This window comes from Lycorma delicatula, chromosome 11, assembly GCF_047948215.1.
Source record: "Lycorma delicatula isolate Av1 chromosome 11, ASM4794821v1, whole genome shotgun sequence".
In the NCBI taxonomy this organism is placed as follows: domain Eukaryota; kingdom Metazoa; phylum Arthropoda; class Insecta; order Hemiptera; family Fulgoridae; genus Lycorma; species Lycorma delicatula.
This window is the reverse complement of record NC_134465.1, coordinates 4,451,984-4,472,079: the sequence shown is the minus strand read 5'-3', so window position 1 is coordinate 4,472,079 and position 20,096 is coordinate 4,451,984. Positions and strand designations below refer to the sequence as shown.

General features: G+C 29.5%; 1 protein-coding gene and 1 long non-coding RNA gene across 4 annotated transcripts in view; one reads left to right on the top strand and one right to left on the bottom strand.

The window, feature by feature from the left end:
• LOC142332035 (putative cytochrome P450 49a1) overlaps positions 1-20,096 on the top strand; it is a 58,658-nt gene that overhangs the window by 16,596 nt on the left and 21,966 nt on the right. For 2 of the 3 annotated variants that reach the window (XR_012758125.1, XM_075378128.1), the window contains exons 1-4: positions 7,700-8,089; positions 11,916-12,163; positions 15,752-15,998; positions 19,971-20,087. Coding sequence is in view for 2 of the 3 variants with exons in the window: in XM_075378128.1 (XP_075234243.1) it covers positions 11,923-12,163; positions 15,752-15,998; positions 19,971-20,087 (605 nt within the window). In the remaining variant the exon portion in view is untranslated. Of the gene's footprint in view, positions 1-7,699; positions 8,090-11,915; positions 12,164-15,751; positions 15,999-19,970; positions 20,088-20,096 lie in introns of those variants that run through there. The other variant, XM_075378129.1, reaches the window with a different exon arrangement.
• Positions 4,827-20,096, bottom strand: part of LOC142332036 (uncharacterized) — a 38,651-nt gene continuing 23,381 nt past the window's right edge. Inside the window, exons 2-3 of the long non-coding RNA XR_012758126.1 lie at positions 19,440-19,661; positions 4,827-7,601 (exon numbers count right to left, since the gene is read on the bottom strand). This is a non-coding gene — a long non-coding RNA (uncharacterized LOC142332036). The remainder of the gene's footprint in view (positions 7,602-19,439; positions 19,662-20,096) is intronic.

The window sequence follows — 20,096 nt, the reverse complement described above, 5'->3', positions numbered from 1 at the left end:
TTAACTTTTACATAAATACAAACTCAAATAATTTTCATTAACGTCTGGTAAACTGTAATTGTTTTCAAATAACGATGTTCCGATCAGCTTTAATACAAATTTTTCTGCGATCCATACAAGTAAATGCTTTGATAGTTCCTTTCTTACTGTCTTGTACGAAGTAAAGAAAGTATTCTGATCGAGAAAAATTTCCATTTTCAAATTTCAACGGAAATATCCATTTTGACCATGTCTGAATCCATTTTGACTAGATTTGGTATGACGTCTGTACGTACGTATGTATCTCGCATAACTTAAAAACGATTAGCCGTAGGATGTTGAAATTTTGGATTTCGGACTGTTGTAACATCTAGTTGTGCACCTTTTGATTGCAATCGACTGGACCAAAGGTGTCCAAAAAAGCCCCAAAAATTTGGATTTTGGACTTTTCTTAAGTGTAGTAATAAACCCTCATCGAGAGCTTTTCAATGATACATCGTAACTGGTACTTACTTTCATTGTTTCCAGAGTTATATAACCAAATAAAATTTTAATTATTGAAATATTTGGATCTTAGGGGAAGGCACATCGGTCTGAATCAAACCTAATGTCCTTTTTTTTAATTTAAATATATTGACTTATTAAAATATGTATATGTAATTTAATAGGCGTACAAGGAAGTCATATGGTGTTCACATCAGATTTTTTATCAATGCAATGATTTTTTATCTACTTACAATTGACAAGATATATATATATACAAAAAAACCATATTATTTATTTATTGGCGATCGTGTTAAGATTAAAAAAATGTTAAAAACAAAAATTCTTGAACAGAGCTAAATTACTACAATATAATTTTTTTTTTAAATTAGTCCACATTGAAACTAAATAATAATGAATCATGTATTATGTACAGAAAATAAATAAATGAAATTTGTAAAATATAAAATTATACGACTGTTATATATGTACATATTCGATTAATAAAGTAGATACTGAAAATGTTAACCGATTAATGTTTTAAATTCGAATTCGAAAACGAGTTAATCAAGAATACAAATTAATCGGTTTTATCTAATTAAAATGATTTAAAACCTTAACTGAGAGTTTCTTTTAAAAATAAAATATTTTAATAACTAAATAAATACTCTTAGGAAAGTTTTTAAATTCTATTTTAAACAAAACGTACTTAATTTTTAAATCTATTTTACTTTAGATTTTTTTTATAAGCATCAATATTCCCAAATTTCGAATGAAAATATTTTTTTTATTTTAGAAGTTCCCTAATCCATGGGGAAAATTTAGAAAAAAATTATTTATACAGAAATGATCCCTAACAAAAAAACAAGAAATTTTAAGAAGTATTATTTAAAAATAGTGAATAACTAAAGCAAAACGTTTATGCAAGGAACACTAGAAAAACGGCAGGCCTATGGCCCGCCGCGAAAATACTACATGGTTTATGTTTGATTACACATGATTTTGTTAAATATTTTTCCCAACTGGAACTAAATAATGTTCATGAATTTAGTGTACTAATAACAACAAAAACTTTTACAACGAAAAGCTTCAAAATCCTGAACATTTTTAGCAGTTTCTTAGCTGCTAAAAATAGCAAATAGTTTCTTAGCTGCCCCAATGTTTACCTTTATTAACCCCAAAATACAAATATAATTTTACGAAATTTGATGTGGACAACACATAACTTCCTTACAAGCCTATTAAATTGCATTTACACATTTTTTTTTAAATGAAAAGTTCATAAAATTTTATTTCATTAAAAACGATTGATAATTTTTCATTTTTTTATTATTGAATTATTATAAAACTTTTTTTACAATGAGAGGTTAATAATTATTAATAAATCAATATATTTAAATTAAACAAAAACAAAAAAAAAAAAACAGAAGATTCGAACCGTCGTGCCTTCTACTTATAAGATCCCTATATTTCATTAATTAAAATTTTATTTGGCTATAACTCTGGAACCAATGAAAATAAGTACCGCTTATGATATAGCGTTCAAAAGCTCTCAATGAGGGCTTATTCATGCAATTAAGAAAAAGTGAAAAATCCATTTTTCTTTTGATTTTGGGCTTTTTTGACACTTTTGGTTCAGTTGATTGCAATCAAAACGGGAGGTGCAAAACTAGATATTACAATCCTAAATCCAAAATTTCAACATCCTACGGCCAATCGTTTTTGAATTATGCTATGTACATATACGTACGTACGTACCGACGTCACGTCGAAACTAGTCAAAATGGATTCAGGGGGATGGTCAAAATGGATATTTACATTGAAATCTGAAAACCGAAATTTTTCGCGATCACACTTTATTTCGTACAAGGAAGCAAAAATGTTTAAGCCAAATTTGAAGAAAATCGGTCGGGTCAATCCTGAGATTTCCAAAAACAGTACCACACACATACGTACGCACTTATACGTCATACACAGGTTTTTTTGGTTTATATAAAGTATTTCAATCGTAAAGATTTGAAAAAACCTCGATATCCCATCTAGCTGTATTCGTTGATAAAATCAAATAATAGATAATAAAATAGCGGCAAACATATATATGATGAATAAAATAAGCTATATCCGTTTTAGGCCGGATGATGGTCTATGTAATAATAGATTTCACAAATGTCTTATCACATTTGTAAATATGTTTATTTTATTTTTTCAATTCAGTGTTAATCATTGGACAAAAATCATGTAAAAATTTGAAACTTTTTAATTTCAAATATTCTTTCAATTTTTAATCGACTTAAAGATATGTTCTCAATTCGAGCTGTTTATGTTGTTTATTAAAGTTAACGAATCAATTTATAAATTTCTATGATTATTTAATTAATTGAGCAAGTCGCTCTAGCAGTTCCGTAGTAAGTATATTCCAAATAACGTAAAACTTATAAATAAAAATTTACAAAATCATTTAACTTGTAGGATTGGCTTATTTTAAAATGTGTATATTTATTTGGCATCAGTTTAATCATTAGATTATTATAGCATAATAATATATAACAAAATTATTTTTATATTTAATTTATTTTACGCAATATTACGAAAAATATTAACAGAAAAACGTTAAATAAAAGCGTAAATATTCCAGATATCCTCTAAGTTCACGAGTATACAGAGCTATATTAGCTTCAAACTCCAGAGAACTGAACCTACAGGAATATTTTTTTTTATTAGTACTTGAAATTTTAGTATGCGTATAGGCCTATACTTACCCAAAACATCCCCTGAATAAATGAGCAGTAAAAGATTAAATTGAAGGCATGTCGTATTTTACAGCTTCATTTTTCGTGTCAATATTTTTATCGACCGATTAAATTACGTTCCATTAATAATAGAAATTTACGTTTAACATCGTTCACCCTTATGAAATTAAAATAAAAAAAAACTAAATATTATGTTATTTCTTCAACTCTTAAAACGAAGTAATCGGGTAAAAATGAGATATTAGTTTATTTAATAAAAATTTTACTGTGCTACAAGTTTCGTATGCAGGCACATGACGTAGCGAGCGCTATCTGTGTATTCATTATACAATTAAAAGTACGTCAGTCTAAAATGAATGAACGTCATATTTTATGTTATTTCGTCTCGCACATAAATCCGAGCCAACAAATAAAAGGATTTGCTTCAACGACCTTTTTATTTTTGCCCATCCCATCTTATATTTCTGATTTATTTTATTTTATAATTTATATTAGGTACCTGTTTAAAAACTTTAAAAAATGAACTTATTTACCTACCTGGAACACGTTTTTCGGTAACTCAGCCGATCACAGATAACTGAATACAGTCAGATTCTTGCACAACAAATTTCAGCACTGTTCCACTTTTTTAGCACCTGTTCATGCGAATAAGATCATTAAAACGATTTTGCAAAGCGTCAGTCGAAACTTCTACTGGTCTTCGGCCAGCAATAAAAATCGGTTACACTTGTTCTGGCCGATTTTATCCAATCCAATTATAAAAATTTACATGGTAATACACCATACCGTTTTAACAACCGAGTGAATTTCGGCCCGTTTTACAGCTTCAGAAAATAAAAAATTTATCGCAGCACGCTGTTCTTCTACGGTACACGTTTACCATGTAATTATGTGTGAAGCCCACATTTTGAAACAAATAAGTGGAAAAAATTGGGAATATTAGAATTTTCAACAAAATATCTACTACCAATAGCAAACAGGTATATAATGATGAATCCTTTACCACATAAAGTGAAGCATTGATTAGTTGCTTTACACATTCTGTTCAAATCTTTCTTATATGTAGTTGTGACACATAATACAAAAAATATACTATTTTCAGTTATTTTTTTTTAGAGCATGATGTTCACTAAAAGTCCAGATCCTGCGATGAACAAAAATACATCACTAGCAGAAATGAATATTATTTATATTTTATTGGGCTGATGTAAAACAGTTATATATCTAGCTTGCTGAAGAAAGCAATGTGATACAATTCACTTTTCTAATAAGCCTGGAATGGAGAAAGATTTATTGGGAATGACTATGCCGCTTTCAGGATTGACTAATAATGTTGTGAACAGATATAGAAAAAAGCCATAAAAATTTGAAACCTCTTCTTTTTTAAAAATCGATTAAAAATTACCAAATTTGTTAAATCTCCTTTAAGAGTTACAACAAAAATCATAAACATAGTCCACAAAATAGTGAAGTAATTTCTTATAGAGAACGTCTAATAATTTTTGCATTAAGACAATAAAAATAATAAGTTGCTCATAACAATTTAATTATTTTAAAAAAAAGAAAGAAATTGTAAAATAAATACAAAACAATTTTTTAAAGAAATTTGTTTTACTAGAAGATAAAGAAATCTATAATTTAAACACTATTTTAACAAAGATATTACAATTTGTTAAGTTGCTATTAAAAAATTATTTATTTTTACAAAAAGTTTTATCAGTTGAACTGATCACACAGAATTTTTTTTAAAAATTAAATACCCATAGTTCTATTAAAAGTAGAGTTCACTCATTTTGCACGAGTGAATTTAACAAATTGAGCTCTACAAATAAATTCAATATCGTGAAAATGACCTAATTATTAATTAGAGTATATCAAATAACAAAAGCAGTTAAGTGTCTACGTTGCTGATTGTAGAAGATTAAAGCAGAACAAAAATAATCTTACTGCAATAGTAATACATACATATTACTTTCAAGGACAACCACTGGACATCACCAACTACACGGATTGATGACTGATGAGTCATCAATTCTTATAGTCCTTTTTTCAAATTTTTTGCTAAATAAGATGTTCGAGGGGCAAAAGATAAAATATTCAATGAAAACCAATATAAATATCTAATAAAGTTCTGAGAAACACTTCCATACTGTTCAGTAATAGGAGAACAGTCTCAGAGATTAGGCTTTAACACAGAATAAAATATAAAGGATCAATTATCTAACATGTGGCCACTGAGAGAAAGACAAAATGTTGATTAAGATAAAAGACCTCAATTTGTTCAGTCAATTATATTTATGTTAATTCAGAGGTTATGCAATTATTTAAGGTACATAAATTTCCTGTCTTAACCACTGTAATAAAAAATTTACTTATTATTAATTCAAAGGATTTTGTTTTTCAGGATTTTATTATATTTTAATTGCCACATCTTTTATTATGAAATTCAAAATATGCAAATAACATATTCTAAGAAAAATAACAACACAACTGTAACTTGATATTTACATTTTTTAAGTTAAATTATTATCTTGCAACAGACTGCAAGCGAGACTACAGTTCTTAACAGCTCTTTTACTGTCTCAGACTATCAAATTAATTTAGAACTGTTCAAACCTAACAACTAAACTACAGCAACATACAAATAATAGAATTCAAATCTAATAAAAATTAACAAAACTGATTTTGAATCAAGGCCCTGCAATATCCTAGAACTCCAGTAACTCCTCATCAGTGACAGTAAAAATCAGTTTCCTAACTAATAAGTTAATTGAAGTTAATATTATAAATAATTTAAAATACAAATGGATTAAAACCAAAAAAAAACTTTTTTCTCTGATACAGTAAGCCTACAAAAAATTCTATTATATCCAAATATGTCATTATTACTGGCTAACTAATGACCAACATGGCGGAGTGGTAGCATCTTAATCATTCATCCAGAAGACCTGGGTTCAAAAACTAATCAGACATGATGGGATTCTTTTACACAAAATTTCATATTCCACAGTCTTATGCATACGTTTTTGTAGTAAAATTATTCATATTAAAAAAATTATAAATCATTTGTTCAGATGTGATGGAGGAAATTAATTTTGAAATATTCTTTTTTACCTGACTAATAAAGCAGTTGTTAGTAAGATCTATTTCTGTGAGATAAAGGAAATGACTACGTAATCCAAAGACAAAGACAACTCAATATTCAGTGCCACCCCTAGGCTTTCTGTAGCACCTGACTGATTGCAGTACTGATAAATAAAACCAGTCTTTGGGATGATTAATTTGCATACAAATGAACTACAGCGATAAAAGGAATTATCAAATTATACTTCGGTATACATATCTGATGCTAAACTACATTCTTTTTTGTTCCACAGACAGTTTTGATCCAGAAGTCTGGATATTACATCTTAACCTAGCTTAATCAAAATTTTATATGAGAATTGTTTAAAACATCAGTTTAGAATTGTAGTTTAAAAAAAATTGTTTTAAATATATCAGTTTAAATTTTTTGGTAACAACTAACTAAATTAGACTCAATTTTAAAAGCAACCATAAAAAGCAGTTTTGTTTAAATAAAGGACAAAGGAAACTCTATTCCCCATGTAAAATTAAAAAAAAAAAAACTACTAAGTAAAGTTGTTTCAAATTTTGTTTTCAGTAAATGTTTATTCTAAAACACATTCTGAGCATGTTATTAAAATATTTCAGTAAAACAGCTTAATTTTTTATGTTTTGATACCTTTTTCTTTTGGTGAAGTACATTCTGAGTAAGTAAATTAAAAAAAAATATTTTTTATCAAGAGAGGTTAATATACTGGCATATACTTCAATAAAAAAACCCACCAGGCAAAACATTTATCAAATAAACATAGCGTATAATTTAAATTATATCACCCACCCACCAATGTTAAAAGAAAAATAATAACATTATCTATTAAATCTGTTATCAGGGAACAAATTACCCAATTTTGTAAATGAAAAACCACTAAAAAATCACGCTACCTTCTTAATAAAATTACAGGAAACCACAGTTTTCTCCAACAGAACATGACTTCTATTTATAATGCCACAGAAAATCATGTTTTTGTTATAGATGAATCTAAGAAATGCCATTTTTACACTCCCGTGTCAGACTCGCACGGGTTCGGCTAGATGTTATTAAGAGCCTTGTATCCCGCACCCTACCGACTAAAACTCATATTTCACTGTTTCGCCTCCTCCGGGTCCGGCAGTTTAAGCATTGCGCAGGCCCAGGAGGTGCCTTTAGGGTCCAGGGGTCTAGAGTCCCCATGCTTCATCACCATTGCCCATCCAGACAAGTGCAGACGCACGACGGCTCCACAGAGGGCTGTCCTTCGCCCCTTCATCTTCAAGTCACTTGCTTCACTTAACAAAAAAAAAAAAAAAAAAAATCAATCAACCTAGAAAATGCTCACTTTTAAGCAAATACTTCAACAAACAAAGATCGTAAATAGCAATTACAAAATGATCAATGCAATATTTTTTTTTAATTTTAGATGTACGAGAATTTCATTAACATACAAATTATAAATATTAACCAGGTAAATAAGGATTAAAAACATTTATTAAAAACTGACAATGTAGAACACAAAAATAATAGTAAAAAATGTACAATTTTAATTAAAACGAAAAAGAATGGACAAAATTATATATTATATTTTATATTTATTATTTATATCATCATTAATGATCTGTTGCTGTTGTAAACAAGGATCAGCTCTTTATGCAGCATTTGCGCCAATTATATTAATATTTTTAATTTTATATTTTTATTTTATGAAACATTAATGTGTAATAAAATTACAGTGTTTGAACCATAATTAAAAAAAGGAAACATCAGCAGTGAAAATCAGGTAATTCTACATAAAAGAATTTTTAATTTTTTAATCAAATTTAGTTAGGAGCTAATAAACATACGAGGACTATTTTTTCAAAGTCCGATTGGTCGCGAAATTAAAATCCGCTCAAAAATTGGATGAACCTTTGCGCATATGTGTTGCATAGCGTCTCTAGTATGGTCTTCAATCACGCCGCATCACTTCGTTTAGTTCTGAACGCGCAGCTAGCACGTAAACATGTCTACAACAATAGCATCTCCCGCCAAGTGTGAACTGCGTGCGCTAATTCGATTTCTTCAGGCTGAGGGATGTAATGCAGCTGAAATTCATCGACGAATAAGTATGTATACGGTGAAACTTCAATGAGTGACACCAAAGTGCGACAATGGTCAGGAACTTTAAAGCAGGACGTACAGATGTTCATGATGCAGGCGGTCAGTGAAGGAAGCGAGTGTCAACCGATGATCTCGTTGAGCGAGTGGATGAGACAATTCGAGAAAATCGTCAGTTCACAATTTCTGTATTGAGTGATTAGTTTCCTGAAATTTCAAGGTCAGCAGAGAGCTGACCTTGAAATTTCAGCCAACATTGTGAGTGAGAGACTTCAGTACTGCAAACTGTGTGCGAGATGGGTTCCCAAGATGCTGTCTGACCATCACAAAACAATGAGAATGGACGCCTCCCTAACTTTTCTCCAGCACTACCACAATGAAGAAGATTTTTTGAACAAAACTGTCACAGGGGACGAGATATGGGTCCATTTCAAAACTGAAGAAACAAAAGAACAATCCAAACAGCGGATGCATTCTCATTCTCCCAGTAAACCAAAGACCTTCAAGCAAACCTTCTCCAACAGAAAGTGTATGGCTACTGTGTTCAGGGACCGGAGTGGAGTTCTCTTGGTTGGAATTCATGGAACGTGGCACGACCATCACTGCAGCCTCATACTGCGTGACTCTTCGTCTACGAAGGGCAATTCAGAATAAGCGGAGAGGAATATTGTCATCAGGCATTGTCTTTCTCCATGACAATATTCGGCCGCACACTGCAGCTGCAACAAAGAAGCTCTTGCAGCATTTTCATTGGAAAGTGTTTGATCACCCATCATACAGCCCGGACTTGCCTCCAACCAATTTTCACCTCTTTGCTCACATGAAATGCTGGCTAGGAGGACAACATTTTGGCACAGACATCGAGCTGCAGACCGGCGTAGAAACATGGCTGAAAACACAGGCGGCTCTGTTCTATGAGGGTATTGGAAAGTTGGTAACACGCTACGACAAATGTCTAAAATGGAGTGGCGACTATGTAGAGAAATAGCGTAACTATGTAAGTACTTGTTACAAATAAAAAAATTTTTATTTTCACTGTGGTTTTAATTTCGTGACCGATCGGACCTTGAAAAAAATAACCCTCGTATAAAGGATACAATCCCTCTTCAAAAAAATTAATTAATTTTAATAAGAAATTAAATTTTTTTATACAGAATGAACTTAATCATATGTATGCATAACAACTGATTTCGGTATAACAAAAATCAGAATTTATATATATTTGAATAGTTCAACATGTTATATTATACAGGTTACTGTTAAAATTTAGTTTCTCAGTTTTAGATTCTAACCCACCGGGTTGGTCATCAATAGTGAACACGTCTTTGCAAATCAGCTGATTTTGAAATCAAGAGTTCCAATGTTCAAATCCTAGTAAAGGCAGTTACTTTTATATGGATTTGAATACTAGATCATTTATACCAGTGTTCTTTTTTGTGGTTGGGTTTCAATTGACCACACATCTAAAAAATGATCGACCTCAGACTGTACAAGACTACACTTCACTTACACTCATACATATAATTTTTATTCATTCTTTGAAGTAATACCTGATGATGATTCCTGGAGGCTAAACAAGAAAAAAAAGTTTTAGATTCTAAATCAAGTATTTCTAAAAGTAAAATTTTATAAAAGATTTAAGATATTTTATTAGAATAAGGGCAGACCAGGTTCTGCTAGCCTGGTTTGTATCCTTCTTTGTTATGAAAATGCTGGATCAATCCTTAAAAAATAAGAATATTACTGTGTATATTAGATATTGTCGTATGTTCCCAATTCAAAATGATATCGAAAGACTAACAAATATAAAAATATCTTATAAAAACAATTTATTTCTCTACAAATATATAAAAAATAAAATAAAATTTACTGAAAATTCAAATAAGTCAACATACTGACCACTGTGCCAATTAAACTCAAAAAACAAGAACTTAAACATTAAACACAGCAAGAGAAAAACCTAAAAAAAATATTTACCTTTGTACTGATTGATGAGGCAGGATCCTGCAAAAGTCGACTACTGGAATTTAGTTTTTGTAGGTTTTTCTTTTACTGTGTTTGGTGGTTAAGTTGTTTTTTAAAATAAAATAGATAATAATAATTATATATAACATACAAAATAGTAATTCAAATTAAAAAAAAAACAAAATTAATTTAATAATTAAATTATAAATATCAAAATACACTCTAATTTACTAAAATCCTTATGACTAATATTGCATTAATAATTAGATAACAATAGAAAAATCCAAAGTTCATACAATTCACTTTCTGCAAGTATTATTTACTTTTATTGTTTTCAAAAGAACTACCCTACACTTTATGAATGAATGGAATACTATCATCACTTTCATTCCTACTTACAAATTACTCTCCAAACAGCTTATTTTTTTCAATTACTGTCCAAAATGGAATACTTGTGATGCAATCTTCAGTAGTTGTTACCAAACATTTACTTTATCCAATTATCATATGCTGCATTGAACTCAAACTAGCAAAACTAGTGACTGTCTGCTAGTCCAATTTATAACTTCTGGGTGCAGAACAAATAGCCGACTGCCCTTTTAATTGTTCAATTGTTCAAGAGTAGTAATTTTTATTGCCTGACAATTTTCCATAAATCCTTTTCTAGAAAGAATCCCATTTGGTTCCTTCTAGATTCTTCTTTCTTTACTCTCTCTTTCTTCTTTCTGGAAGAAACCCGTTACAATACCACAACCGACCAGTTGTACACAGCATGAAATAAAGACACAGATTACTCCTGCAAACAGCAAAGCTTATTCCCGATCTATCCTCACAAGTAAAGATGAGTAAAGTGATTCCCATTTGCCTTTTAACTAAGCTGAATATTTTACTGCATATCAATATGGTAAGGTGACAAAATTCAAGTGATATTCACCTGATAATTAACACCTTCACCCTGTTCACTAACTGGACTAGTTTCACAATGAAAGTAATTCAATGTAGCGCCCCTTTATTTCTGACGTTTTATATGTGTCATAGCCATAAAAAATACCATACACTGAAGGAAATGTATCTAGATCCTGGCATCCTTAACTTGGAAAAACTGGCAAGATCAGTTCTGCACCTGCAGAATCAATATTGAGAAGAAATGATTAAGGATAACAATTGACAAAAAGGGAAATCAAACTATCAAGAAAAATTCCGTAGTTTATCATCTTACCCGAGACATAAAGAATATCATACAAGTAAGAATGTTAAACTAATTTATAAATCACATTAATAATAATTTACAACTAACCAATACGATCCTTTCATTCTTGGAAATATAAAATGCAAAAAAAATAATACTTTTTTTCTGTTATAAGACCAAGACCAATAATTTTTATAATATGCAAATCAAATATAGAAATAGACTGCATCATCTAAACAAAAGTGCACAGAATTAAGAGACTTTTTTTGCAACATTCTATGTTAAAATAATTACTATTTCTTCTAATATTCCAACATATTTTTTAATTACAACAAATTTTTATTTTCTGTTTTAGTGAAATAATGAAGACTAAACTACTGAAATATATTATTAATAATAAAAACTATTGGGAAAAATGTAATAAAAAATTTAAATCGTCATTACCACCAATTGGAGAAGTATTACATGATAACAACAATAACACAACTGAGGAATATAAAACACAAGAATATATAAAAGAAAAAATAAAACCCTATTCTGAAGTACCTGGACCGAAACCATTACCATTTTTTGGAAATACTTGGAGATTTATACCATATATAGGTAAGTATCATTTATCATGTTATTAACTACATCTTTGGCGACGATACAACTAAAAGTGATAAACTATTTAATTTTTTTTAAATTTGTTAAGGTGCTCTCAATTATAGGTTAAGCTTTATCAACTTTCAGTCAACCTATTGTCAAATTATATACTCACTATTGTCAATAATATACTCACTATTTTACTTTCCCAGTGGCCATTGCTATTACAGCTATATTAATTAAAGGGAAAAGTATGGTGATCAAGTTAAAAATGGGAGATTTGGGTTTTTTGCACATCTTTTCCTTTTACGGTACAACTAATTCATCTAGATTAAATAAAAAACATATGTATAGAAATGTCACACTACTTCTGGCCTTGTATCTCAGAACTGACTAATTGATTTTCTTCAAATCTGGCTCAAATATTTCTATACACTATATGGGGCATTAATCATATTAATTTTTTTCAAAATTCAAGGGAATGGGAGATACCACGAAAAAACCAATTTTGATTTTCTTCAGAGGTAGTTTAGAAAAAATTTCATAAAAGCAAGTTTGTTATTTACAATGCGTATATAAATAATAAAAATTTATGAATGCTTTATGTTCTATTACTCCTTTAGTTTAAATATTTTTCAAAAATTTTTTGAAAGTTACACAGAGCTATTAAGAAATGTCTATAATTTTTAAAAATTATAAACCCCAGATCCAAAATGCAGAAAATTAAAAAAAAACTTTTCTAATTATTTTAGCATTTATTGATAGGGGTGTTAGATTGTGAGAAAACTTTACTTAAGCAAATTTTTTAAGCATAACCTACAATATATTTTGAATTTTTTTTTTTAATTTTTTTACCCCCTAAAAATTATGTGTTTGTTTTTTGCTTCCTGCCTCTTAACTCTTTTTATTATTAAATTTTTTTTTTTTATATATATCACTTAGAGGGCTGTTAAAATTAAACTAGCTTTGGCACCAATATTACATACTGAACTCAAAATGAAAAGTGATTTTTTTCATTACTTTCATAAAATGTATACTTTATTTTTTCAATATTTTTAAACAATTCTCTTTCAAATTATTATTTTTTAATTAAAAATCAAACCTTTAATGTTTGAATTGTAAAACCTTTCCAGTGAAGCTCGAATAATTTTGCAATGAACAAAGCTGTGCAAGATACGAGGTGTGATCAAAAAATACGGTGAATAATTTTTTATTGAAAAAAGTAATAAGGTTACATAGAATTCGATTTAATCTCCTTCAAAGTACTGTCCTTGGCTAGCAATGCACTTATCCCAACGTTGACTCCATGACTGGAGGCATTTCTGGAAGGCGTCTTTCAGAAGGGCTTAGCTGCTCGGTCGAGGCCCTCTCAATGTCAGCAATGGTGTCAAAACGTTTTCCTTTAAGCACAGTTTTAATTTTTGGAAAGAGCCAAAAGTCGCATGGTGCTAAATCCGGTGAATATGGCGGATGTGGACAGACAGGAACACTTTTTTCGGCCAAAAACTCGCGAATGAGAAGCGAGGTGTGACACTGCGCGTTGTCGTGGTGAAGAAGGAAGCCATCGGTCCATTTTTCTGGTCGCTTTCTTCGTACGTCGTTTCACAAACGTTGCAGTACACCCTTATAAAATTCAGAGTTTACAGTTGTTCCCCTTGGAACGAACTCTGATCGCACTATGCCCTCACTATCGAAAAAAAACAATGAGCATGACCTTGATGTTGGATTTTGACTGACGTGCCTTTTTAGGGTGAGGAGATGAACTGGTTTTCCATTGGGAACTCTGCATTTTGGTCTCAGGGTCATAGCCATAGACCCAAATTTCATCTCCAGTTACAATTTTGGCCATGAAGTCCGGATCTTCATGAAGATGACCCTTCAACTCTGTGCAAATTGACACACAATTTTCCTTATGTTCATCACTCAAAAGTCTGGGAACAAATTTTGCACTCACTCGTCTCATTTGCAACTCATTAGTTAAAATGCTTTGAACGGATCCATACGAGATGTTAAGGTCTTTCGGTAGCTCTCGAATAGTCATTTGCCTTTTGAATGAACCATTGTTTCCACTTTTTGCACATTTTCAACTGTTTTTGAGGTTACTGGACGTCCCGCACACTGCTTGTCTTCAACAAACTCATTTCTGTTTTTAAATCGGTCATATCACTTGTACACAGTCTTCAAAGTTATCACATTATCGCCGTACACCGATTCTAACATTTTGTGAGCTTCTTTGGCACTCTTTTGCAACTTAAAACAAAACTTAATGTTAATGCGTTGTTCAAAATCCATGTTGCGCGACAGACACGATAAACACAACCTCACTCTAGCGGCTCTGGCAGCTGACTGGCAAGCTCGAATGTGTTACAACTTGTAACACATTAACAAATTATCACATAATATGCATTAACAAATTACAGCATATGGATGTAGCGTCGGCAGTTGCCGCTATAAAAATTCATTCACTGTATTTTTTGATCACACCTCGTATAGTTTGACTTGATCGGCATAGTCTAGGAAAGTCAAACTTTTTATTTTTGTGCACAAAATAAAATTGAACACTCATTTTTATTACATTTTTTCTTTGTAGTGCAGTAATTGCTTATGTTTAAATTATCATATGTTATTTCTTATAAAATGTTTTTCTACATCTTTGTGCTATTTTTTTTTAAATCAAACAATTATTTAATTAAAATTAAATGTGATTTTTTTTACATTTGGACATAATCCTAGAATTATTTGCCTATCAAAAATCTTAATAAAAAAAAAAACCAAGTGAAAAAAGACTAAAGAGGCAAGGGTGCATAAAGCTTTTTTCAGATGATTTCAACAATTCAATTTTTTCTCAAATTAATCAAGAAATCTTAGGGGAAGGGTTTATAACAATCAATACTCTAATCAAACCTACTGATAATTCCCTTTCTAGACCCCAAAAAAATCAGATAGTAAAGATTTAATAAATTATTCATTTTCATTCATAATCAAGCATATATATATTAATTACATATTACTAATTATATTATCAAGAAGCAGAACCAAATAGGATGAAATTAAGGAGGTGACATATAATTCCTACTTAGTGTATCACTTTGGAAGAAATGAAAATTTAAACAGAATCTTTCAGATCCATTCAGTACTTCATACTGTTCCTTGGAGAAACAGATAGATACTATAATTTAATAATATTTAATTAAATTTTTTTAATATTATTAATACTAACAGAAATTATTTATCAAGATAATCATTTTGTGTTTTTTACCTTTAATTTATCTATTTTCACAGGTAATACAGGTTTATACCAATTAAAGCTATCCTTTACAGCTATTTTTTTTTAATAATAGAAAGTGAATCTTATATGAAAAATGGCGAGCCTGACCTACCAGAATTCAAACACAAAATCTTGCAAATGAAAGCCAAAGATATAATCACCCTGCCATGGAGGTCAGCAAGAAAACTAAAAAAAAAAATGGTTTAGAGTTCAACAAGAAAACAAAAAAGAATATATTTTAATCTTTTAATTAGAGATTTAATCAATTAAACAGAACAAAATTAAAATATTTTATTTTTCTCTTCAAATGACATAAGTATTTATTTATCTGTTAACAGGAGATTACAAGATAGAAGAAGTAGATAAGGTATCATTACGATTAAATAAACAATATGGTGATATTGTTAAAATAGCAGGATTAATGGGCAGACCAGATATGGTATTTTTATTTAATGCTGATGATATTGAAAAAGTGTTCAGATCAGAAGAATTGATGCCTCATCGCCCATCAATGCCTTCATTAAATTATTACAAACATGTATTGAGGAAAGATTTTTTTGGTAATAATGCTGGCGTAATTGCAGTGTAAGTAATCACTCATGGGCATGGTTTTTTATTAGAGTACAAGGCAAAAATAAAATTTTTGTTAAATTTAATTTCTAAAAACGTTATTTTCAGTTGACTTACTAATGTCACAAATGTTTTGAGAATTAAATTCTCAATAAATTTTTATCTGTTTATTAAAAATTAATCGAAGTAAATTTAGACCAAACTAAAACGTGTTTTCCTACGGAAATTTTTTGGGTTTTACAACAATTTTCTCAAAATTACAGCTACTGAAATGCAGTCTTCGACTCCAATTTAATTTTCAGATCATAAAACCTATAAAATTATCAATCTCCCACCATAATTTGTAAACCAAGAATTTCAGTATAATCTCATTTTACCATTTCAGTAAAAATCAAGGTGAAAATTGTTTTTTTTTATAACTCAATACCAAAGTGTTTCTACACAACTTATGTTTTTACAATTTTTTTCTTTATTTTTACAAAGAAATTCTATAATTAATTTCCACTTCTTCTTAGGACACTTTTTTATCAATTTTAATAATATTAAGAACAATGTATGCTGGTATACATTTTGAAGTTGATTCTTTTTAGGGATGAACTTATAATGTGGCAACATTAAAATATTTGAAGGACAGACCCGTGGGAAACTCCACAAATGATATTTGCACACAGAACTCTTTCAGTTAAGTAACTTTTAAATCATTCCAAAGTTATTCCTTTAAAGCTGCTTCTGCAGCATTAAATGCTTTCATGACGTCTATGATTATACAATCAGAATGTTTCTCATTTAGACCTTTATGTATGCTGGATAAAAATTTAAATAATGGATCATCTGTTGATTTGCCTTTTATAAAACCAAATTGATTTAGTTAAAAAAAAAGTCTGAAAAAGAATCTGATTTAATTGAAATAAATTTAAACATTTTTTTTCATTATTTTTTCTACTATCTTTAAGAAAACTGAAAGCAAGAATACCAGTCTCTAATTGTTTAAATCTAAAGAATTCCCCTTTTTAAACAAAGAATGATTACTCCAGATTTTAAGACCGATGGAAATTTTCCTCTTTCAAAACTGGTTGAAAAAAAAGGTCAAAACTGGACTTAAATATTCTTAACTTCGTTTATAGAAAATGTAAAAATTCCAATGATCCGTGGGGCTTTATTTAATTTCATCCCTTTTATAACCAAACCTATTTCTCATGCGCATATAGGAGAAAAATAGGCAGTTGCATTAATGAGTTTTTGGGAAGTATTTTATATATCTATTTTCATCTGGTACTAAAGAAGAGTTTAATTTTTTCTTTAAATCATTTCTGATATTTACTGAATTCTTCTTCAATCATCTTTGGTTACTCTATAATAGTTGAGGAATCATTAAATCACTAAATTTATTTGCCCTCTTCCATAATACACTTTAATTATTGTCTGCCATTGTTGTTTTTAATAATTTTTATTTTTTTAAAAATTATTTTGAGTAATAACTTTTTCTACTTTGAATAATCCTTTTTAGAGATCCATTATAAATGTTAAAATAACTCTGTAACCTTATATCATCTTTTTTTTTAACTGTCTTGTACAATTTATTTCTGCATTGTTGCCTGCTACAAAAGTTGTTTGTCATATTTTATATTTTAACAAATTGATTAATTTTTGTACCCCCTTCTAGTAATCTTTTAAGAATATTAACAAACAACTGAAAAGCAATATCTACATCGTCTAGACTATAAATGCAATTCCAGTCAAATACGCTTAAATTCATCTTCAACTCATAATCGATTCTCTTTAGTACATTTCCAATATTATTTAACTTAGAGGAAATGAATGTCATATTTTTAAAAGTACAATAATTGTGTCAGAATCACTACATCCTGAAGAAATAATATAAAATTTGTAACTAAAGCTATTCCTTTCATCCTTAAATGCATGTGATCTAAACAGCTTGAACTATTTCCAGATACTCAGGTTGAAGTACTTAATATTTTGTTCAACCTAAACCTAGCCATAATAGTTTGATATTCTAAAGCCCGAAGTAAATCTTTTTAGATACTTTTAAATCACTTACAACTAGTAAATTATTCTTATATGAGCATAATAGTATAGCAGAGCCGTTCTACCAAGGTGCTTTTTCCTCTACTTACAGCCGTACATCTACTGCCCTTCGCAAGAGCCTTGCTATAACTTCTCGGCTATACATTATTTAATTCTGGAAGGCAACTAGTCAGTGCAAAGGTATGTAATCTATAAATAACAATAAGAGAAAAAGAGAGAGTTTGAGATAAGTAGACATTAGCCTTGATTGTGTTTCCTGTATTCATAGCTCTGCCATGGCTGAGTACAGTTTAGACACAAAAACTAATATTCCACTGGATCGATAGTTTTCACTGGTTTTAGCAAACTGAAGGTAACCATTTATAATAAATCTATCAGGTTCGCAATCTTTTACTTATATTTCAGACAATATTACAGCATCAGGCAACTTATTTAATGAATTAATAAAAATCAAAAATGAAAAAAGTTTTCTCTTTAAATATTTATATTCTGGAATGTATTACAAATTCAATGTCAACACAAAAATCATTAGGAAATGAAAATGAACTATTTAAATTTACTGCCATTCAGATTGTAGAAAAGAAATATCTTCTAATAAAAATAAATTAAATTATGGTCTATTTATTATCAGTTTCCAAGTTAAAATAACAAGAAGCTTTAAAAGCTAGATAAATCATCCATTGTAGTTATCATCTTCACAGGAGCTGAGTGTTCCTTCAGCATTAGAATTTTTACATTTTGAATCCACATAGGTATACTTCTTCTCAGTCTTAGCCTGCTGAGCTGCCATTACAACTTCCTTCTTCCTGGTCAGCAAATCTTGTTCACATAAATTGGAACTGCTGCCTTTGTCACCCCCAAGTCACTCATGTTAAAAGTTACATTTCTTCACTTATCGAAAATGCATTGTTTGCCCTCGCATCTCATAAGTTTTGCAATGATCTAAAGTGGAGAATTGAAATTGACCCTCTTCCCCAAACATCGATTGAATTTCTCATGATTTCCACGCCCAAAGCAGCAGCGATGTATGTTACCACTTACTACATATCTTCTTTGGCTGCTTTAGGCATCCAGTGAATCTCAATGATGTTGGATCTTGAGTATTAATCATTTTCATCGAATCTAGCCTCTAATACTTTGATTTTATTGCTTAAGATTTTCAATCGGCATTGTGAAATATTTTATCTGCTGAGCTTGTTTGTCAAAAAGTTTCTTTTGATCATTAATCACGCTTTTCTAGTATTCAAAGGATGATCTGAATATCGAGCACAATGATATCCGACTCAAAATTATTGACAGCTATCATTAAATATTACTTATTGGTTACCTAAAACCATTAAAGTTATAGCACTTAATATGCTTAGATAATTTTATTTTAAGATAAAGAAATTTAAAAAATACAGAACTTACTGATGAGTAGACATATATTTGTAGAATACAAGTGTATATTTTGAATGATCTAATTTTGATTTCCAGTTATAACAGCCTTTAAATATTGAATGATGTAGCATTTATGAAATTTTTTAAATAATACATCTTAATATTTTTTTCTGATGTTATTGTCTCTAATAGATAATCTTTGTATTTATGAACCAATTTTTTTTTTCAAGTCATTACTTGACTGGTTTGATTCTGAAACAAAAAAATAGTAAAAATTATAATAATTATTCAAAAGTGTGTAAGAAGATTAAATATTAATTAAAAATCATATTTAATTTTACTGAACGACAAGAGTAAATTTATAAATTATCTAACTACACAATTCTTACAATAAAAATCATTTAAATTGAACTACTATCGGCAAACTAAATTCTATTTAATGAGCAACTTCATACTTTTTTCATCTGCCTAATTGTTTTCACTTATCTACATACACAACATAAGATTAAATTTAATCTTATTTAATTTTATTTTTTTATATTAAATTTTTTTTATGTATAGACATGGTGAAAATTGGTACAACTTTAGAACTAAGGTACAACAACCTATGTTACAACCAAGAACTGCAAAACTTTACATCAGTGCAATTGAAGAAACTGCATTATCATTCATTGAGAGGTACTTATA